Here is a 24065-nt window from a genome sequence, read left to right on the forward strand (position 1 = left end):
AAAATAATATTAAATTAGTCCAGATAAAAATATTGTGTTATCTTCTCACGTTGAAATACAGCAATGAGAATGATCAATAGCACCACACACAAATATGGGTGAACCTCACAAATGCAATGTTGAATGAAAGACGTGATTCAGAAAACGATATAAAGTTTATATAAAAACAGACCTAACCAACAGTGTAAAAAGACATGGTGGTATAAAACTATAGTAACCCAGACCTTGAACCTATTCCTACACCTAACCCTCCCTACACATAACCCTAATCTAACCTAACCTTAAACCTAATCTCTGAATTTAACTCTAATCCTAAAAGGAAAAAAACAGACAGGATGGTGATTACTCTTGTGCAAGATGGGGTTGGTATTGACTGGAATGGGGCTCAAAGCTAGCTTGTAAGGTGTTGGTAATGTTTGTTGATCTCAGTGAGAGTTACAGAAAGGGGTTCACTTTCTGAAAATATATGAAGCTGTATACTTATGATATTGTCCTTTTATAGGGAGGTTACATTTCATATACTTTAAGAAATATATCCATTATGTGTTATACTTCAATAAAATGAAAGGAAAATAGGTCCTACTCTATTAAAACTCAATTAAAAACAAAACTCACTTTCTAAAGACACTTCCCAACCCCGGGCAATTTCCACTTGTCCTTTATTCAGGACAAATGAGACTGCCTCAGGAAAAAATAATGACCTTTACCCAATGAAATCACAAGAACAAGTGACAAACATTCAAATATAACAAATACCAACAGTGATGATAACAGTGTTTGTAAGTTCTGAGTTCCCAAAAAGAATACCAATGAAAACTATCCATCAATAAATTATGAGAGTCACTGCAGTGGGGGAGGACACAACCTTGGTAGAGACTGAGTAATGTCTCAGAAGAGGAAACTCAAAACAAGACACATATAGGGTTTTAAGTCCTGGGCTAGGTGATTTTGAGGTGTGTCTTGGAGGGCAGGGAACTGGTTGGGGATTGGGTAAAGTTTATTACATAACAGTGTTGAATGGATGAACACAGTGACACTAGGATCTTGAAGCATGTTCTTGATAAGTAGGCTATTTTAATTGGCTTACAATCTTAATCTCCAGGAACAATTATTTCCAGGACCAAGTAGCTAAGCTAGATTGGCCTGGGTAGGCAAAACCAGGAAAGTATAATTTGGTCCAACATTGATTAGCACAGGGACAAGAAAGTATGTTGTTTTATGATGATTTATATTTTCAAATTAATTACAAATGATGTGTGTGTATATATAGGGTGTCCAAAAAATGTATACATATACTTTGAATAATTATAAAGGCAGTGTTTATTAAAATATATATCATTTTCAAAATTGAGCTATCAGCTGTTACAGTATATATACATTTTGGGGGGATATCCTGTATAGGTATACAAGACTGGGCAAAATAAGTTTATAGTTATAATACAAATAACTAATACAATAATTAATAAATAATATAAGAATAAACTCTGCCCAGCCGGTGTTGCTCAGTGGTTGAGCACTGACCTATGAACCAGGAGGACACAGTTTGATTCCTGGTTAGGGCACATGCCTGGGTTGCAGGCTCTATCTCTAGTAGGGGGTGTGTAGGAGGCAGCCAATCAATGATTCTCTGTCATCATTGATGTTTCTCCCCTTCTCTCCCTCTCTTTCTTCTCTCTGAAATCAATAAAAATATGTATTTTTTTAAAAAATTACAATTTGCTTACTATTTCCCAATGTTAATAAATTTCTGTAATTTCTTTACTTATTTTTTTTTAAATATATTTTATTGATTCTTTACAGAGAGGAAGGGAGAGAGATAGAGAGCTAGAAACATCGATAGGAGAGAAACATCGATCAGCCGCCTCCTGCACATCTCCCACTGGGGATGTACCCGCAACCCAGGTACATGCCCTTGACCGGAATCGAACCCAGGACCCTTCAGTCCGCAGGCCGACGCTCTATCCACTGAGCCAAACCGGTTTCGGCAATTTCTTTACTTATTTTTGTCACCATCATACTTACATAGAAAAGATAATTGCATCTTATTGGAATGATTTTTATAAATTTAATAGAGCTATAGTTAATGACTTATTGGTTGTTAGATGGCCAACCCCTACTGAAAGTAGCTAACAAAGAGTTTGAAACAAAGGTTCCCGGCCAAGCTATGAAAAATCTTTCAAAGTGGTTAACACATTTCTTGAGTATTACTGAAACCTTGATAAACTTAGGAAAGAATTTTGGCCAGGTATCCCAAGAAATTTGTACTTGTGGACTTCTAGTAAATGTGTACTGTTTTCAGGCAACAAACTGAAGGCATCAGGGCTTATCAATATCAGACCCTAATGATTGATAGTTCTTTTTTTTTTTGTAGACAAGGAAGAAAACTTCACCAAATATGTAATATCTGATTATCAGTATCTGATATTGTTAAGCAAACAAACAACAACAAAACACAGGATGAGATGAGGAGCAAGGACCCAGCTACTATAAAATGTCAAGAACACAGAACTCAGAACAGATGCAGCACAGTCACTAACGAAGTACACAGTTTGGGTCAAGTCACCTCTCTGGACTTAAATTTCCTTCCAGTCATAAAATTTTCCTTATCAAGTTATCTATAATGTCCTTTGGAAGACAGAGACCAGAGCATCAAATTCAGGAAAAGTAAATTTTTGCTAATGGAGGGGATGGAAACTTTATCCAAAAAAATTGAGGGCTTTGCATCAGGGCAGAGAGTTGAGTCAGTCCGGGCACAGCAACTGAAGGCTCTGATGGCCTACTCCACACCTGTCCCACTTGCTCCCTGCCTACCAAGACTGCCTTCAAGTTGAAAGGTACTGGACACAATTGGCAAAAAAAATTGTAGCCCGACTTCACAAGGCTTGACATAGAAAGTTTACTGGCAACATTCAATTTGACCACCTCTATTTGACAAAAGACTGCACACCTATGTGCTTTCAAGTCACATCATAGAAATAAAAGTTGACTTTTAAAAATACCTTCATATATGGTAAGATATATATCATAAAGTTCGCCATTCTAACCATTTCTTAGTGGCATTAATCACATTCACAATGTTTGCCTCTATCGCCATTTAATTTTTTTAATGAACATTTATATTCATTCATCTGTCACTGCTGCAGGCCCTATGCTGAACTCTGGGGATTACATGTTCAAAATTGGCATGATCTTCAAGGACCACGGGGGTGCTGTCTTTAAGTACAGGGGAAGGTGAGCAGGTTAAGGCACAGTGGATGCACTGCAGAGGTCAAGGGGAGGAATGGGCGCTCTTCCAAAGCACAATTCCCGAATCAGAGTTGGCCGGTCTCTGCGCCCCGAAGGGGCGGGGCCTGTAAGAGGGCGGGGCGGAAAGCTATAGGCGGGGCTTGGGAGACGCGGGGGCGGGGCTGGGGGCGGGGCCTGAGCCGGGATCGGACGCAGGCGGGAGGGAGGGGCTGAGGGCGGGGCGGGGCGGGGCGTCAGGGCCGCGGGCCGCAGGTGCTGGTGGTTCTGGGTCTGGGCCTGGGCCTGCACGGGACGCCGCTGGGGCCGCGGCCCTGAGTGGCGGCGTCGCCTCGGCCCCGGGCCCGGGCGGCGGTGGCCTGGCGGGAAGCCCAAGTGGGATGCGGCTGACGCGGAAGCGGCTGTGCTCGTTTCTCATCGCCCTGTACTGCCTCTTCTCTCTCTACGCCGCCTACCACGTCTTTTTCGGGCGCCGCCGCCGGGCCCCGGCCGCCTCTTCGCGGGGCCTCCGGAAGGGGGCGGCCCCAGCGCGGGAGGGGCGCGGCCGAGGTAGGACCCGGCGCAGTGGCCTCTGTCCGGGCTGCGCGCCCCGACGCGGGGTGGCGGGGCGGTGGGGGCCAGGCGGAGCCTCGCCGCGAGGCCGGGATCCCGCTCCGGGGTCCAGCGTTGCCCGGCGCCCCTCCTGCGCGCTCCCTCCAGTTCTCCTTCGCCGTCCCTGGGCGCGCGGACGGAGGGTGCGCCGAGACCTCGGTCCGCCGGGATCCCACACGCCGTCCCCAGTTGCCACCCCCAAAGCCGACAGACGCGCACCCCTTTAAAACCTCTTCAGTGTCCAAGACGCCGCCACAGTGTGCCCGGCTCCTGGGGGATGTCGCGGGGTTCAGTGCGTCCATTTCCATATTGGAACCGAGAGCCTTCTCTCACCACGCGGTGATTTCCGAAGGCCAGGGCGCTTGACCCCCAAATCCTCGTCCCCTGGCCTGTGCCAGGAGCAGACAGACATTCATCTCTCCCCTTTTTTCAGAATTTTGCACAAGAGTATGTAAAAGTGCTGGACACTTTATTCGAAGTCAAGTGTTTATGTGTAAGCTACGTATATGCAGTCAAGAGTTGCACAAGTTAAACTTGTAACTTGATACATATTATCCACTTATTTTAGAAGGTTTTTGTTTGAGAGTGATAATTTTGTGTTTGGGGCTAAGTTTTATCTCTAAGATCTTTCATAATAAAGGGTTGACAGAAATTCGATTCTGATTTCCTTTTTGTCATGTGTACGTTTATCCAGTTCAAATTTAGTTCACCTCTTTGAAGAGCTGAAGTGAGGGTGAAATTAGAACTCTCTAACATCTCATTTGAATGGCTTGAATTTAGCTACAGCTCTACCTTACTAATGAACACTGTTACTGTTTTTAAAACGCAGAACAATCTACTTTGGGAAGTGAAGAATGGAATCCTTGGGAAGGAGATGAGAAAAATGAGCAACAACACAGATTTAAAACTAGTCTCCAAATATTAAATAAATCCATGAAAGGGAAAACAGACTTCCGAGTACAGATCTGGGGCAAAGCTGCCATTGGTAAGTTAATGTGTAGAGCCAAGACATGTAAAAAGCATCAGAAAATGTACTTTATTAATATTCCATTCATTTTAATGCATTTATAGTTTATTCATTTGTTAAAGGTATCATGATGCATTTTTTTCAGGGTTTTTTTTCAGTATTTTATTTCTTCTTTCTGTTAGGCAATATCTGTGTAAATACATGCACTCATTCTATTGTTGGCCTTTAGTTGAGCACAGGTTGATTTGTAGATACAAAGAATGGGTCATGTAAGCATTATTATAGTTACCTGCCTGTGTCAACTGAATTTTTATGAATATGTGTTTATCGATACTTGATACACAAGTACAAGTTGTGGGCAACATTGAACTGAGCAAAGTTAAACCAGGTTCTTTTTTTTATTTCTCAGAGCCTTTCATAGGCCAGTATTCATTGTCAATGTCCAAGAAAGGGATATAGTATGCAGCTGATTAACCTTGATTGCCCACAAAAGCATTTTCCTCTGAGTATCATGAGAGCCTAGCATTCCAAGTTATATATTATGTCAATTAGAGAATGGAACCCTCAATTCTTAGAAGAGTCAGAAAGAATTTAGTGATTTAGAAGGGGCTTTATTTGGCCTTTAAACATGAGTTGGATTTATACGTATAGTAAGGGATATGGATAGAAAGTGCCAGATGAGAGGAAAGTAAAAGAGGACAAAGCCTGCCCCATGTTGTTTCATAAATTCATTCACACTTGCATGCAAATATACATGCAAGATTACTAACTGATCTTTAAATTTCATATACCCAGAACCAGACCTCCAATCATCAAGTTCTAACAATTTTTTTTTTATAATTTTTTTTAATATATTTTATTGATTTTTTACAGAGAGGAAGGGAGAGAGAGAGTTAGAAACATCGATGAGAGAGAAACATCGATCAGCTGCCTCCTGCACATCTCCTACTGGGGATATGCCCGCAACCCAGGTACATGCCCTTGACCGGAATCGAACCTGGGACCTTGCAATTTTTTTCTTTATAAAATCTCTAATATTAATTTCTTCTTTTAAATTACCATTTTCTCATTCTAGTTTTTAATTCAATCTACATCTTAAGTTTTCATTATTTCCAGACTTTTCATTTTTAATCTAATAAGCACAAAGTGGCAGATGAGTTTTATCAAATTTTACTTTCATCAATCTGTTCCCCAGGCACAGTAATAGCATACCAGTTATAGATATTCCCACTTAAAAAGGGATAAAATGGTAGTAATATTGAGTCACTGGTTCAAACAATTTTGAAATTCAACCAGGAAAACTCCATTAGTTTCAAGGCCTGGGAATAATCTGTGGCTCAAGCTTTGCTTCTGGCCTTTCAGCTCTGGCTTTGAAGTCATTCTTCCTTTTTCATGAAGGTTAGCAAGTGTTTTCAGATCAGTAGTTTTCCAGCCTGTTTCTTGAAGATAGGATTTTGGAAGTCCAGCAGCCTCCTCTCATTTCAGCTTCTCTGGGTCTCCTTTAGTCTAAGCTGCCAGTGTTTCTGCTGATAGAACATTCTCAAGAACCTTGTGGGTCTCCTGGGTATGTCATGTGGACTTGCTGCATTAGGAAAGAGCTTCTCCGCAGGTTTTCCCTGGACAGCCCCATCTCTATTTCTGGCTTCTGCTAAGATTACTGAAGGAGACACATAAATTATGCATCTAATATCTTCAAAGAGCCCTCTATATGACTAAATAGTATGATCTTTTTATATTCTGAGGCTCTAGCCTAAAGATATCAAGTCATGTCCTTGGCCTTCTCTCAAGAGCATCCTTTTCTGACAGTGAATCTCCTAAATTTTCACCTCTTTTGCCATCTGAGTAGGCTGAGCATTTCCTAATCATCAAGTCCTTGTTCATTTTTACTTAACAATTTTTCCCTCAATCTCTCTTTCCTCTCATGTTTTACTATAATCAATAAGAAGAAACCGGGCCACAGCATCAACATTTTGCTTAGAAATCTCTTCAGCTAAATATCCAAATTTATTGTTTACAAGTTCTGCTTTCCACACAACTGCAGGACACAATTCAGCTACGCTTTCTGCTGCTATACGTAATATGCCACTTAACAAAGGGATACAGTCTGAGAAATGCCATTAAGTGATTTCATCCTTGTGCAAACATCAGAGTATACTTACACAAACCTAGATGGTATATCCTACTACTGTAAATATATGTGCTATACTTTTCTATGACTAGCAGCACAGCAAGTTTGTTTACACCAGCATCACCACAAATTCGTGAGTAATGCATTGTACTATGACTTGATGACATTGCTAGGCACAGGAATTTTTTAGCTCCATTATAATCTTACTAGAGGCCTGGTGCACAAATTCGCGCATGGGTGGGGTCCCTCGGCCTGACCAACTATCAGGGCCGATTGGGGCCATCTCACCCAGTCCCGACTGGGGCCAGTTGGCCAGGGAGAGAGACCGCGAGAGGTTGGCCGGCTACGGGAGGTTGACCGGCTACGGGAGGTTGGCCTGCTACGGAAGGTTGGCTATGGGAGCGCACTGACCATTAGGGGTCAGCTCCTGTGTTGAGCTTCTGCCCCCTGGTGGTCAGTGCACATCATAGCGACCGGTCGACTGGTTGTTCAGTCTTTCGGTTGCTTAGGCTTTTATATATATAGACTAGAGGCCCGTTGCAGGAAGATTCCTGCAAGAATAGGAGTTCCTTGGGCTGATGGCGCCACCAAGCCCCGCCGCCCAGGGCCGCACATGGGGGTCCCGGCCGCCCAGGCCACACACGGGGGTCCCGGCTGGCAGCGGGGCTTAGGTGGCACACGGGGGTCCCGGCTGGTGGCTTGCGCTGGCCAGCCCTACCTACAGTATGCAAATTAGCTGCCATCTTTGTTGGTGGCTAATTTGCGTATTGCTTTGATTGGCTGATGGGTGTAGCGAAGGTATGGTCAATTAGCATCTTTGTCTTTTATTAGATAGGATGAGACCTCCATCTAATATGCAGTCCATCATTGACTGAAATGCCATTATGTGGTGTATGACTGTATAACAAATGGTCCACTTTTCTCTAGTTTTTAATAGCATGTTACTCATTTCCTAAACGCTCACCAACAGTGCTTTTAATGTACATATTTCTACCAACAGTTTGCTTATGATTTAAGTATCCCCTAAGATGATAGGTTTTTTCCCTACTGTGCTCCCAACTTTTTCTGAGTTCTCACTAGCAGAGTCAGTAACATCCATATTTCTGCCTACAATTTGTTCAAGGCAATTTAATCTAGGCTTTTTTAAAAATCATACTCCTCAAAATTCTTTCAGCTTCTTTCCATTACCTAATTCCAAAGCCACTTCCAGAATTTTAAATATTTCTTATATTATACCCCATTTATAGGTACTCATAATATATGAGTACATAATCTTTAGTTTCCTATAGCTGCTGTACCCTATTACCAAAAATCTATTTTCCTAATCAAATGATATAAAAGAGCAGAACTTATGCTCATTCTACCTACCAGAGTAGATCAGACAGTAAATGGTTTTGTTTATGTAATTACTAGGTTTGTATCTCTGGGAGCATATTTTTGAAGGCATACTTGATCCTACTGATGTGACTGCTCAATGGAGAGAAGGAAATTCAATTGTAGGAAGAACACATTACAGGTATTAACTTTACAACATTAACCTTTGCTGGTTTACCATACAATGTTTTTTGTAAATACTAGAAGGAAAATAAGAGGAAACTATATCATAGAAAGTATTTCCACTTCAACTTGTTAAGAATAGAGAAATCTCACCATGTCAGCATGGCTCAGTGGTTGAGCATCGACCTATGAACTTTACTGCAATACTAAAAATCTGTTTTTTACATTCAATAAAATCAATGTATTGTTAAGACATTTTTGAGCTTTTATTTTTATAAAACTTTTAATTATAACTGCATATTTTCTAAAGATTTTTAATAGATAGACTTAAGATTTAATTTAGAAAAATTATGATAATTTTATCATATGAAAGAATGCTATTTTCTATTAGATTTTGCTTTTTATTGAAATAAAAAATAAAAATAATTATTTTAAAATGCCTTTCTGTAAAAATGATGTTAGGGGAAAAATTTTAACCAAAGATTCTGTTTTCTGTTAGGATTCCATTTCTTAGAGAAATCAAGAGGAAAAATTGTAATTAATCTCATTTTAATTGAATTTTCACTGCATTCTTTTTTCTTTTTTTAATTTTATTCTAGAGGCCCAGTGCACAAAATCTGTGCATGGGGGGAGGAGGGGTCCCTCAGCCCGGCCTGCACCCTCTTCAATCCGGGACCCCTTGGGGGATGTCCATCTGCCGGTTTAAACAGTCGGACATCCCTCTTGCAATGCGGGACCGCTGGCTCCTAACCGCTCACCTGCCTGCCTGCCTGATCGCCCCTAACCACTCTGCCTGCTGGCCTGATCACCCCTAAAGACCCTCCCCTGCCGGCCTGGTCTCTCCTAACCGCCTCTGCCTCGGCCCCCACCACCATGGCTTTGTCTGGGAGGATGTCCAGAAGGATGTCTGGAAGATGTCTGGTCTAATTAGCATATTGCCCTTTTATTAGTATAGATACACTTGGAAAGAAATTTCATTGCATGAATCTTTTCAAAGTAATCATTCTTGAAAAGTAAATAGGGTTTTTTTAAAAAATACATTTTTATTGATTGCAGAGAGGAAGGGAGAGGGAGAAAGAGATAGAAACATCAATGATGAGAGAGAATCATTTTTTGGCTGCCTCCTTCATGCCTCCTCTACTGTGGATCAAGCCCACAGCCCGGACTCGTGCCTTTGACCGGAATCGAACCTGGGACCCTTCAGTCCACAGGCCAACGCTCTATCCACTGAGCCAAACTGGCTAGGGCTGTAAACAGGTTTTTCATATCATCATTGATAATGATTATTTTTCTTTTCATCTCCTGGGTTCTATTGATCTAATCCCATTCAAGAGTTTATTATATATATAGTCCTAAATTTACAACAGCTGAATTTGGGTGTTTGAAAGTCAATTAGAATTATGCATGTAAATCTAATATTTGATATTTTAAAAAGTAAATGTGTTATCAGTATTAGTGTAATAGTTCTACCCATAATATACAGAATTTTCAGGAAAAAGTCTTAAATATTCTCAGAGAAGTTATTATATACTGTTACTATAATGATAGCAAAGGATTTGAGCAAACAGCACTAATTCCCAAAAGAAAATCTTCCCTTCTGAAATTTTTACCTGACATTTTATATTATGATCAAATAGCTATTTTCTCTTAGTATTTAAGAGAACCATCTATTCAAAGAAGTTCAAAAACAAGTTATTCAAATTTTAGGCTCATGAAAAGTAGTATACCTAATTTATTTATCCAGAATTAATAAACTTTTGTCTTTTTTTATTAAATTTATTGATGTGACATTAGCTAATAAGATTATGTAGGTTTCAAGTACACATTTCTATAATACACAATCTGTGTATTGCATTGTATGCCCACCATCCAGAGTCAAATCATCTTTTATCATCATACGTTTGACCCCCATTATTCTTTACTACCCTCTGGTAACCACCCTCTGGTAACCACCATACGTTGTCTGTGAGTGTTTGTTTGTTTTTCTTGTTTGTTCATTTGTTGCTTTCAGTTTATATCCCACATATGAGTGAAATCATATGGTTTTTAAGTTTTTTGGTCTCGCTTATTTTGCTAAATTCATAAATTTTTATGGAATTGCAAGTTTTGAGTTGAATTGAGCTACAGGGGTTATATCTTAAATGTTTCAACACATTCATCCTTGTTTGACCAAAAGTGAATCTGAAGTGATGGGTCACCTTGAAGAAATAAACGGAAAGCGTTTCTGAGCACTATTAGGTTACTTGTAAATATGTGTAATGTAGTTTGTTTAAATAAATCTTTTCCTTTACGAAGAGCTTATGTCATTTACTTTTAGCCTCACAACAATTCTGAGGCAGAAGTAGAAAGGATATCATTAGTGTTCCAGGGTTGATCAGGCTCATGAATGCTGATTCTTATCAGCTCATAGGCCCAAAAAATGTAATCCAGGATACCAAGTAACTCAGACAGGAACTAGAACTGCCAGTCCACATGCTTGTATTGATTTGACCAGCACATTCTTTCCATATAGGCAAGCTACAGTTGATACCCAATTAAATATGGAATCAAAATATGGGATTTAACAATGTGCAGTACTTCTGGTACTGGGGAATTGGGGTATCCCCTTCCCCACTGGATGCTGGAGGTGGAGTCCTTACGATATCTCAAGAAAAAGAGTTTTCTGAGACTCGCACAGGAGAATGAGTGATTTTTATTTGCGTGGAATTGCATTCCTGGGTTCCCAAAGTCCCATTTCCCTTAGTCCAATTATAGAAGAGGTGCAGCTGGGGTTTCAGTAGAGCTAAAAGCAGAGCCAGTATCCAGAGTTTCCATTCCATGTTGTAGCCGGGTCCACTTCAGCATCAGGCTAGTTCCAGTTCATTAGTCCATTGTATGTGAGGGTTCACAAGGCCATGGGCCATGTGGGCGAATGGAGGAAGCAGGAGTGAAAGCCCCACAAGCCAGGATCAACCAAGAGCACAAGAGGAACCAAGAGAGAGAACTTCTTCCTTCAGGGAATTAAGCATCCCAGCTCTTCCTGTGCTTGCAGTGGCCACGCCCACTCTGGCCAATGACCTCTGTTCCCAGTGTGACAGTAAGCATCTTTGCTGACCCCCCAGCTTTACTGGGCATGTGTCTATTCTTCCCTTTGCTGGACCCCTGAGAAGTGTAAAGTTGTAGCTTGATGGCGAAGCTGCCAAAATGACATGCCTAGAACATTTGGCCTTCCCTTTGCTCCTTTCCCATTATTAATAACTAGACTAATTACAGTGGTATCACTTCCAAACTGTATGTGTTTCAGAAGGGATTAGTGACTCATTATTCACCAGTGAATCATCAGTAACATAGTCTGTCTCAGCATATGAATACATGAATACGTGTAGGGCACACTGAACTTCTGAGTAAGCCTCATGAAGCCCTGTCACCTCTGGGCAGAGGAGCCGTGTGATTGAGTTGTAAGTGTATAGACTTTGCAGCCAAAATATCTCAGTTCAATTTCCAGCTTTACCTATTACTAGCTATCTGACATTGAGCAGGTTTCTTCTCCTCTCTGTGCCTGGATTTCTTTATGTTTAAAATAAGGCAAATCGTAGTTTCTGCTTCACCAGATTGCTATGAAGATTAAATGCATTAAAAGATGTATAGTCGCTCCAGCCGGTTTGACTCAGTGGATAGAGTGTCAGCCTGTGGACTGAAGGGCCCCAGGTTCGATTCCAGTCAAGGGCACATGCCCGGGTTGTGGGCTCCATCCCCAGTAGGGGCCGTGCAGGAGGCAGCCAATCAATGATTCTCATCATTTATGTCTCTCTCCCTCTCCCATCTTCTCTGAGATCAATAAAAAATATATTTTTAAAAAAAAGATGTATAGTCTCTGGCACATAATAACCACTTATAGAAGTCTTGTTGTTAAAAATACTTAAATAGGTACTGCAACATCTCCCTCCCTTTCAGTTCTACTTTTTCCGTGCTTCCATTACTGTCTACTATTTCTCCATCATGTACCTCCCCACCAATACCTTATTGATATATTTTTTTATATTAATATATTCAAGTAGGTTACAAGCTAGCCTGAGATCCATTCTGTCTCTTGAAGGAACTTTGCCTATCTCTACCCGTATCCATCATATGTTGATTTATGGTTTGAAATCTAATCTTCAGGCAACTTTAGTTTTAATTTCTAAGGAGGAATCTTACTTCTGCTCATCATGGCCTTTGCTTATCCCCAGAAGACTCCCTTCCAAATCCTGTAATTTCCATGTACAGGCATTATCATAATATATATAGAAATTTCTACTCATTTGATAAGACAAAAGCCAGATGCTAACTCGTTATCAATATTCAATTCTAATATTTTCAATGAGCATCTGTCACTTATAAGAAAGTTGAACTTATTTCCAAAGATCATGATAGAATAAAATATGTCTGATCCTATTTTTTTAGAATTTTCAGGTATTGCTACTATAAGAAGGTAGCAATTACTGTTTTTTAACTGATTTCAGAGAGAGAAAGGGAGAGGGCGAGAGGGATAGAAACATTAATGATGAGCGAGAATCACTGATTGGCTGCCTCCTGCATGCCCCCTACTGGGGATCAACCCAACAACCTACGCATGTGCCCTGACCAGGAATCGAACTGTGACCTCCTGGCTCATTACTCATCACAGTGAGTGCAAGCTTTAGATTTTATATAAAATGATTTAAAATTTCTGGTTGTTCTCTTTTTTCTTTGTGTCTTGTTTTGTTGTTACAGTTTCATCACTGGCCCAGCTGTAGTCCCGGGGTACTTCTCGGTTGATGTGAATAATGTGGTACTCATTTTAAATGGAAGAGAAAAAGCAAAGGTCTTTTATGCCACCCAGTGGTTACTTTATGTACAGAATTTAGTACAAACTCAAAAACTCCAGCATGTTGCTGTTGTTTTGCTTGGAAATGAACATTGTAACAATGAATGGATCAACCAATTCCTCAAAAGAAATGGAGGCTTTGTGGAGCTGCTTTTCATCATATATGACAGCCCCTGGATTAATGACATGGATGTTTTTCAGTGGCCTTTAGGAGTAGCAACGTAAGTACAAAATATTAGGCATGTTTCTAAGACCTGAATTTCAGAACCAGGGCGATTGTGTTTTAGATTTGCAATAAATATAGTTCTTTTGAGATCATTGAGGCCAGGTACAATCTTTTCCATGGGAAAAAATATGGTTTAGTCTCCTGCTTCAGCAATGATAATAATGTTTTTAGAGTATTTTCACCTTTTATGAGGAAGGCAGATGAATTACATTTTTGTGTTTCAAAATCACAAGGCATGGGATGAATTTTTAAGTTTATCAACAGTTTCTTAAAGAGAGGTTTAGCAGAGGATGGCAGACAAACAAATCCCATTAAAGCCATTATTGTAGAATCTCTATAATTAACAGTTTTTTAAAAAAAAAACACCCTACTTTTCTTTAAAGGTAATATTAAATCAGGAGCACACTGTACCCTTGGGCTTGGAAGCATTATACCATAATATGCTCAGATCTGCCACTAAGACTGGTTGCACACATTTCTATTAAAAAGAAGAATTAATTAATAGCTAAGGCTTCTCAGTATGTCATATATAAACTCTTTAAAATGGAAAACTTGCCCAGCCCCTGTGGCTCAGGGTTGAGAGTTGACCCATGAGCCAGGAGGTCACAGTTCGATTCCTGGTCAGGGCACATGCGTAGGTTGTTGGGTTGATCCCCAGTAGGGGGCATGCAGGAGGCAGCCAATCAGTGATTCTCACTCATCATTAATGTTTCTATCCCTCTCGCCTTCTCCCTTTCTCTCTCTGAAATCAGTTAAAAAACAACAACATGAAAAACACTTATTTTTTTATCTTTCTGTTAATAGAGGGGTTTTTTATTAAAAGTAAGTTGGCTTTAAGATGAGTTGCTACTTTACATAAACTTCCCAGTGACAGGGATTTTTGTCTTTTTTTTTTTTTTTCACTACTTTATCTGCAGAGCCTAAAACAGTGCCTGCACGAAGTAGGCACTTAGTAAATCATTGTTGAATGGATGAATTATGAAAAAGCTCACTAACATGATATCTGAAACAAATATTTATTATACAAGATGTGGCCTTAGTCTGCTGCCTAGTTGGTACGTGAATATCAAGAAGAGAAGCACATTAATAAGGCAGAATCCCTGGCTTACCACTACAGCATTCTGATTCAATAGTTTGGAGTAGGATCAGACAAAAAGGTTAAATTAAATATAGCCAAGGGATGGATCCGAAAAATCTATCCCTTAAGTAGAGCCTATATTTATAAAATGTTCTGAAGCCAAAAAATATTACTTTTTCACAGTAATACTACCTAACTTATTAATACATATTATGGGATGGAATCTCTGTAGTTCTGGTAATGTTGAACTAGGCCAGTATCTCTGTTTTAAATCAGTGGTTCTCAACCAGGGGCAGTTTTACCCCCTACCCACCACCCCAGGAGACATTTGACAATGTCTGGAAATCTTTTGGGTGGTTACAGGGGAGGGAAGAGAGGTGATACTGACATCTGGTGAACAGAGAGAGGCCAGGGATGTATCTTACAATGTAGAAGACAGCTTCGCGACAAATACCGTAATTGTCTGGCCCCAAATGGCAGAAATGCTGAGGTTGAGAAACCTGTTGTAGACTGTTACATAAAGCTTTGCTCTAATGTGAAGGTTATATTTCAGGCACACAGTTTGATTTCTGTTACTTCCAAATGCCCATAAAAATGGGCCAATTGGCCCTAACCGGTTTGGCTCAGTGGATAGAGCGTCGTTGGCCTGTGGACTGGAGGGTCCCAGGTTCTATTCTGGTCAAGGGCATGTACCTTGGTTGTGGGCACATCCCCAGTAGGGTGTGTGCAGGAGGCAGCTGTTCAATGTTTCTCACTCATTGATGTTTCTAACTCTCAATCCCTCTCCCTTCCTCTCTGTAAAAAGTCAATAAAATATATTTTTTTTAAAAAACTGGGCCAATTGCAATAGGTCTCTCCTGTATGGCACACAAGTCTTTTTTGTATGTTTTTTGTTTTGTTTTGTTTTGTTTTGTTTTTAATCTACCTACAGCTTTCGAACTGGGAGCTCTTTGCTTTAGCAGTATGTATGCTATCATTTGGCTAAAGCACTCATTAAATCATGATCATTATGAATATAAAAGATTATTTATACTTATAAGGTCTTGAATTCAACCTGCCTTACAGCTACAGATGTGTAATAGAAGGTGAAGAATATAAAAAACAAAGCCCTTTGGCCCACAGTCTCTATTGCAATTTTGTAAACGTTGTCATTGTGAGAATCTTTTTTTTTAAGTCAGTAGATTTAAGGACTTTTCAAAAGTAAGCATGGAAAATTACATTGTGGGTTTAGAAAGGCATTCTAAATCTCTTCTTTCTATATCATGCTAAGATGTGGGTTATGGGAATTGTGCCATTTCTGTTGTCATATATTGTTAACTCACGTGTACTTGTTTTTATAGGTACAGGAATTTCCCTGTGGTGGAGGCAAGTTGGTCAATGCTGTATAATGAAAGGCCCTACTTATGTAATTTCCTAGGAACTATTTATGAAAATTCATCCAGACAAGCACTCATGAACATTTTGAAACAAGGTGGAATTGATAAGCTCTGTTGGGTCTCAGTAAGAGAACAGTAAGTTCTGTGTTTACTTGATTCATGCATGTTGTTCTCCTGTCTGAGATTTGCTTTATGTGGCAGCACAGGTTTTCCAATGAGACAGTGTTAACTCCACTTATATTTGTCTTTTCCTAGGAGATAGATCGGTAATTGAAGCTATGAAGAACTTGGGTTGTATACGTTTAAAACAGGGAGAATCTCTTATAGCTGTAGTTCATCTTGAAGAACACTAGTAACTGTCATATGCAGTGTCAATTGTTTGGGTTTCCTCAATCATATTTGTTAGTCAGACTTGACACACAGGGAATAGGGAATGTGCCAATAAGGTCTTACGTCATCCCTGAGGTGTTCTGTAGACCAGCTCAGTGTTCCAGTATTGGCCTGGAGCACTCCTCCCTCCTCAGGAACCTGACAGCACCTAAGGACTGTTCTTCAGATCCCCAGATCTAACACAGGACCTTGTGTAGAGTTGGCCAGGATAAAGGGGCAGTGGATGGATGGAAGTACACATTGATTTAATAGGATTGACTTTCTTCCATTGTTTTACCTGGTAATTGTGAAACAGGTGTTCTGGAGTGAAAGAAGACATTTTGGAATTACTCATTTTGTTTTTAAAAGATCAAATAGAGTTTGCGTGTATGAAGCAGAGTCACCAGAGAATGAATGTCCTTCTAGATCTACAAATGCATTCATTGTAGCTGATACTCTCTTCTACAAAGCATAACTCCTAACTCCATTATTTGTGTAACCATAATATATATATTCAGTCAACAAGCATTTATCAGGCAACTGTTTTAGCCATGAGGGATACAGCAGTGAACAAAATAGTCATAAGTGCCCTCTTAGATGCTTATTGGAGGACACAAACCAATAATATATATTGTGTGTCAAAAGATGAGAAATGCCATGTTAAAAAAAAGTTGAGCAGAGACGCGATGTAGAGAGGATGAGGGATCAGGAGTGGAGAATTTGCTGGTTTAGAGTGGCCAAAGAAAGCACTAGCTAGAAGGTTACATTTAAGCTCAGCCATGAAGAAGGTGCAGGATGAGCCTTGTGTCTGTTTGGGAGAAGAGTAGTTCAGGCCAAGGGAGGGCAAATGTGAAGGGCCTAAGGCGGAACCATGCTTACCATGGTTGAGGAACAAGGGACTGTGTGCCTGGAATGGAATGAGTGAGGGTAGTGTATAATGGCAAAGTTTATGATGGGAATAAAATTATTCTTGTAATGCTTCTCATACCATTGGGCCAAGAGGTCAAGTAGCTGTCCTCCTTGCTTCCCATTGCTGCTTCCAGACCGTTCTCCCCTTTCCCTCCTTAAAACCTCCAATTTTGAATCTCATGCCAGCAGACAAAACCATCCATTACTTTTACTCTTTGATGTCATATTCTGACTTTTGGGTTTATCTCCTTAATTCTTTGAAGAGTTTAGTTCCTGGCACACTCTCTCTGACATTACACCAGTCTCACTTTTGGTGACTCCCAAATCTACATAGATGGTCCTTCCATCACCTTGGTCTTGCAGTTCCTTTACCTCCTCTCCTCTATGATCTGGTCTCCATGTGACCTCAGCTATTCACTATCAAGGTCCTTTCCTAGACCTTATCCTACACATACTGCTTCTTCTCCATGGTCTCAAGTTCCAGCATCTCTCTTGGTAACCACCATTTCCTGTCAGGCCAGCTCATTCTCTGTAATAATCTCCTACAGTTTAGCTGGGACTTACAACCCATTGTTCCTACTCCCTTTTCATTGTCCTTTGCTCACCTCATACCTTTACTTTCTTCTTTACCCCACTTAAATGTCATAGTCAGTCATGGTTAGAGGTTGACTATGATTGTTTCTTAATTTAGCAAACCCTAACTCTGGTTAAATCTAGCTTTCTTGCCTGCACCAAACCTATACCCATGCAACCAAACACTTGGAGGAAGCTGCCAATCAATCTCACTTTTAATACATGCCCTTGACCCTCAAGTGTCCAACAATCATCCATTTCCCTTGTCTCTGTATTCTTCCACTCTCCAAGAGAATGTTTCATAACTTGTTCTCTCTTCCAAACTACAGATACCTTCTGACCCCATTGCTCATTTTACTGAGAGCATAGGAACAGTCAGGAGAGAACATCTAGCTTTTGAACTGGCCTCTCAGCTTCTACCCTTGCCCCTGGGTAGTCCATTCTTAATACAACAGCCAGATTGATTCTGATACCACACAGGTCAGGTCAGTCACCCCTCTGATCCATACCTGCAAGACAGGATTCTCTGACCTCATCCTTCCCCCAGAGCCACCCTGGCTTCCTTGTGTTCATTGAACATGCCACACACGCGCTGTCTCGTGGCCTTTATACTTTCTTTGCTCTCTGTTCTCCCCCAGATATTTGCACGTTTTGCTCCTTTACCTCCAGCTCTGTGCTCAGGTGCCCCTGTAATGAGACATGCTCCTGATCACCTATTTCAAATCACAGCACTGCCCCCTCTGAAACCCCTCCCTCACTCTGCTTCATTTTTCCTCACAGCACTTACTAGTAACACCTTCTAAGTAGTTCACTGACTTGACTTGGTTGCTACCTGTCTCTATCACTAGATCTAGATTATAAGCTCCAAGGGGCAGGAATTAGGAGGGTGAGGTAGAGAGAAGAACTTGGCAGTCAGAAAATATTGGCTGAATTAACATTCATTCAGAAATTTTATGGTGACCACTGGATTTTAAAAATGTGTAGCTGTAAACTTTTCAAATTCTTAAATATTTTCAAGAAATCTATTTAGGCAAGATTTTATTTATCTTTTCTGCCTGTCATCTCTATAATAGTTTACCATTGCCTGTAACTGACATTAAAAGGTAAAATCACGCAGTTGGTGTGCCTGAGTGAACCTAGAGGTCACTGGTTCTATTTCAGATCAGGGCACATGCCCGGGTTGTGGGCTCGATCCCCAGTAGGGGTATGCAGGAGGCAGCCTATCAATGATGTTTCTCTCTCATCATTGTTTTTATCTCTGTATCCCTCTCCCTTCCTCGCTATAAAAATCAATAAAAACTTTTTTTTTTTAAGTAAAACCGTGTTGTTGTTTTTTCCACAAAAGATATGCTTAATAAGTGAAAACTACAGCTGTTTTTCTGATTTTCCAGGTGGCAGCCTCAGGAAACAAATGAAAGCCTTAAGAATTATCAAGAAGCTTTGCTTCAGAGCGACCTCACATTGTGCCCAGTTGGAGTAAACACGGAATGTTATAGAATATATGAGGCTTGCTCCTATGGCTCCGTTCCTGTGGTGGAAGATGTCATGACAGCTGGCAGCTGTGGAAATACATCTGTTTCCCAGAATGCTCCTCTGCAGTTACTCAAGTCCATGGGCGCTCCCTTTATCTTTATTAAGAACTGGACGGAACTTCCTGCTGTTCTAGAAAAAGAGAAAACTATGACTTCACAAGAAAAAATTCAAAGAAGAAAAATGTTACTTCACTGGTATCAACACTTCAAAACAGAGCTAAAAACAAAATTTACTAATATTTTAGAAAGTTCATTTTTAATAAACAATAAAGGTTAACTATTAATTATCTCTTTGAGCCAAGATCTGATTTTTTAAATGATTCCTAACATTGTGTGTGTTTGTGTGACTGTGTGTTTATAGATGTACTTCACGGTGCCCTGTACACCCTAGGTTATGTCTGTCATGCTTGACCAAGTGCTCCCTTGCTGGGCCACTCCGAAAATGAAGCTAAAATGTTATTCAGCTCACTTTTATAAAGAAGAACGACTCAGTATTTCTTAACTCTTCTCACCCATTGAACCCACTCTAGGGGAGCAGCATTGTGAAGTGGAAAGACTGGGCTTTGGAGTCAGACAGCCTGAGTTAAAACCTAGCCTCTGCACCTATCTGGGGACCTCGAGGAAGCCACCTAATTGCTCTGTGTCTTGATTCCTTTCAATGTAAAATGGAGATAATGGTACCTCATAGGGTAAGTTGTAAATATGAAATGAAATAATATATGAAGTACCCAGTATATACAGTAAACTCTAAATAAATAGTTATTTCTGATTCATTTTTTTTATTCCTTACTAGTTGGGGTTAAATTTAAATATCACATGCTCTTTTACATATTTGGGAGTAATCATATGCCATGTTGGAAATGTATGTGGACAAATCTTAAAGAGTTAGACTTTAGATGACTCAGGTTTTGTTGGATTGTGTTGAGGTGGGTGCCTGGATGCAGAAATGGGCCATAATCCATACAAAACATGGACTGGGGCAGTCAGAACCAAAAAATTAGTGCCTGAACTCTACAGAAGTTGTCACTGAAGGCCGGAGAAAGGCTGGTCAGCTCAGAAGAGCGCTTGATGCAGAGGCTGCCGGACGCCCTTGGAGAGCAGTGGCTTTGAGGCAGACAAGTGGTCTTTATCTTCAGGTCCTTGGGCTCCCGAGAGGATGCAGGGAAACATGGGTTCAATCTGTTGCTTTGCCTGCTTTTTGTTTTTTCAGAAATGCTATGGCTTAATTTCTGTGAAACCAGGGGATTAAGATCATTGCTAATGAGGCTGTTTTTGTCTCCTCATTATATTAATGGCCATAGATATTCAATAGGTATACATTCCCCCAGACTTTCATGGACCCAGAGCTTACACAGGGGACTCCACATCATCAGAAGGTCTGGCAGTCTGGATATGAAGAGGCTTACCTTAACATCATATTGAAGAATCGTGGTGCCTGCCACAACCCTATTCAATTCTGAGGGAACTGTCCCTGCTAGAAACAGCACAGGAGGGAACCGTTTTATTTCTATGTGTCTCCTTTTTTGTGACCAACTTCAGGTCACAGCTGTGGACACTTTATTCAGGGCACCCTGTCAGTAGGCTTCCTGATGACCCTGAACATTAGTATCAAAAAATAATAACTGAGGCAGATAGCTAGTTGAAGGCCTTTGTAAACTAGAAATACTGAGAACCTGTGAGCTGCAGGAACAGAAACTGAAAGGATGCAATAATAGAAGCTATAAGGTGGAGTTGGCTTATGAGAGGAGCAAAGATGCTAAGAACAAGCTCAAGAAGAGAATCTGCCCAGAGCTGTTGGGATGGTTCCTGTGGGTTTTCAGATCCAACACCTGTGAACTTTGAGATGCTTTTTTATTCCCCTATTGTGTATCTTCAGAATTATCTCCTTTCTTGAGCCTTCACCCTCTTTGCTCCTGGTTACTTGAGCTGACTTCTGAACCAGAAGAGCCTACCCAACACTACAGCCAAACGCTTCATCCCGAGTCCCCAGTTTGTCTTCCATGAACAGGAGCTGCCAGGCCCAAGGTTATAACACACTCCTCCAGTGAGTAGGTCGAAGGAGCCTCTGTGCTATATTTCACCAACAAGACTGGATCATCTTTCTCTTTATGTGGTACTTGCTGTTGCCCATAATTCTTTCAAAGACTGCTTTCTGCATTGATGTATTTCTTGCCAGCAAAGCCTTCGGAATGTCAAGATTATGCATGTTAATCTATTTAACTAAAACTGCATTCATTACCTTCTTCCTCCAACACAAACACAAACCCATTTGCTCTCAAACCTCCTCAATCTCAGTAAATGGTGTCATTTACCATGCTGTTTCTCAAGCTGGAATCTGTGAATTCCTGTTTCTTCCATCTCACCCCTCCAAGTAATCACCAAGTTCTATACTTTACTGCTCTCCAAATCCATATTTGGTTTAGGCAAATTTTCTAAATAAAATAATCTTTTTCAGGTAGCAAATTACTACAGAAATAATGTCATTGAAATTAATTCCACATTTAGGAAAATATGAAATATTGTTTAGAAAACCTACCTGTGAGATATATTACTAATCTTTAAAGTAATTTGAGATTGAAAGCTATATGTGGCATACAAAACTTCTGAATTATCAAATTTAATATGGTATCAGTAATTTCTAACATAGTCCTTATCACAAAAAGCAAAAACAGATGTTAACTAGACTTATTGTGGTGGTAATTTCCCAGTATATACAAATACCAAATTATTATGTTGAACACCTAAAACTAATGTAATGTTATGTCAGGTATGCCTCAATAAAAAGAATTATTTCTACTCTCAGTCCTCCATAAATATGGGACTACTTAAATGTCTGAGAATTAGTTCTCACAAACATCACAAATTATTGTTTAGTCATTAATTACATTTGTTACCAAGAAAACAGTACTTAAAATACCATATTAAGGGCTATAGTTATTTTATTTAAGTCAATTAGGCAAAAATGTATCTTTGAGTTCGATACACTCTAGTGGCAGAATTTTCTGTACCAAAAATACAGGTGTTTTTAAAGTTATCAATTGAAAGAAAACTGTTCTTTCTTGTGACTGGCCATCTCTGTCCCTCGGAGCCCTGCGTCTATGCTAGAAGTGAAGCTGCTGTCATGGCACCAGCACAGGGAAATTGTGGTCTGGGCTCTTCAACTGTCAGGATGTATTATTGTTGAAGTCATTTTATTACAGTGATTGTTATGTGTCTTCTTTTACTGTTAAAAGAACTTTTTCGAAAAAAGTAGCAAATGTTGTCTGTAGCTGAAGGTGCTATTTAAGGTGATGGCTCCTGCCATTCTGGTGAGCTACTCGGTGTTCCTGGGTCTCTCCCATTCATGTCATTACACTTGTTTCTCTTGCTAATCTGTCTCATGATAATTTAATTATCAGTCCATCCAGAAAACCTTCGGGGTAGAGGATAATTGTCCTTCCTGGCACATTATCCTTGTGGGGGTCCAGAACAAGTTGTCTTATATACCTCAATCCCTCTTTATCTCTGACCCTCGCCTGCATGTGGGGTCTCTGACTCCCATGTCTGTGGGGTTTCCATACTTATCTATGTATCAAATTTGGTTTTTTTCTATTGCCAATCTGTCTCAGATCTATTTGATAATTAGATCAGCCAGAAGAATCTTGAGGGTAAAGGAAACTTTGGTCCTCCCGCTGTATGGTAAAATTTATCTAAGTACAGTGGAACCTCGGTTCTTAAACTTAATTTGGTCGGGAAGGCTGCCCGAAAACGGAAGCATTTTTTTCCCATTAGAAATAATGTAAATTAAATTAATCCATTCCAGACCCCCCAAACTATTCCCTGTTTTAACCTTCCTTAATATAGTACATGTCTAATGTATTGTTTAATCCATAAGCACATTAAAAACAAAAAGGACATAAATGTAAATGAAAATTAACAAAAAGGAAATGAAATGTACAGTGAAAAATGAAAATTTAAGCAGCAAAAAAACACGAAAATATTCATAGCATAAGTTCCTGAGATGTTCTAAGCAGTAAATTAACTCATACTCGAGCTTTCTCTCCTTTGTTGCCTGAGAGATGCGTGACTGATCATACAGGTATCAGCATGAAAGGGTTGTCAGGTTGAGAAGCTAATTGTTTGAGATGGGAGACCTTAAAAAACCAAGGTTTGACTGTAGTTACAAAAGATTTTTTTAAAAAAGGGGGGGAGGGGAGAAAAGAAAGGAAGAAGGGGAAGGAGGAATGGAAAGTAAGGAATATGGGCTGGTATAATAAAGTTTGTGATTTTTGCTGAGTCAACTTCATTTTGGAGGAAAAATGCATCAGGATTGTGGACAAAAAAAGAGGGTCTAGTAAAGTAACCTCACTGGGTGATCTAATCCTAAATCCCTAACTACTAGTAGGTAGAGCATGGTGGGTAGTCACACCCCAAGCATATAACTGTTGTGGGCAACAGGAATGGCACCAGGTGTCTGACCAGCGGGGTCAGACCGAAACCTGGGGTCAGCAACCTCGGTACTTGGGTTCTGGCTAGGAAAGAGTTCAGTGCCAAGACCCAAACTGTAAGAGAATATTTATTTAGTAAATCCCAGAGGTAGAAGAAGTAATTCCTAGAAGAAATGGGTTTAGATACAGTTATGGAGGAAAAGGAAGGGCTTAGATACAGTTATGTGAGTGAGGAAACTAAAGGTAACAGCCTGGGGCAGGAAGAGGGAAGGGAAAGGCCTGGGTGTGCTTCCAGGAGGGAGAGCACATGAGGGGGGGAGAGGG

General features: G+C 40.3%; 1 protein-coding gene across 1 annotated transcript; it reads left to right on the forward strand.

Moving 5' to 3' along the window:
- The first annotated feature begins 3475 nt into the window (after positions 1–3475).
- RXYLT1 (ribitol xylosyltransferase 1) lies at positions 3476–19603 on the forward strand. Its single transcript, XM_059683485.1, has 6 exons — positions 3476–3792; positions 4664–4819; positions 8343–8445; positions 13158–13472; positions 15896–16066; positions 19174–19603. Exons 1-6 carry the CDS (start codon positions 3624–3626, stop codon positions 19589–19591), a joined length of 1332 nt encoding a protein of 443 aa, XP_059539468.1. The 5' UTR covers positions 3476–3623; the 3' UTR covers positions 19592–19603.
- The last annotated feature ends 4462 nt before the right edge of the window (positions 19604–24065 follow it).

This window comes from Myotis daubentonii, chromosome 2 (genome assembly GCF_963259705.1).
Source record: "Myotis daubentonii chromosome 2, mMyoDau2.1, whole genome shotgun sequence".
In the NCBI taxonomy this organism is placed as follows: Eukaryota; Metazoa; Chordata; class Mammalia; order Chiroptera; family Vespertilionidae; genus Myotis; species Myotis daubentonii.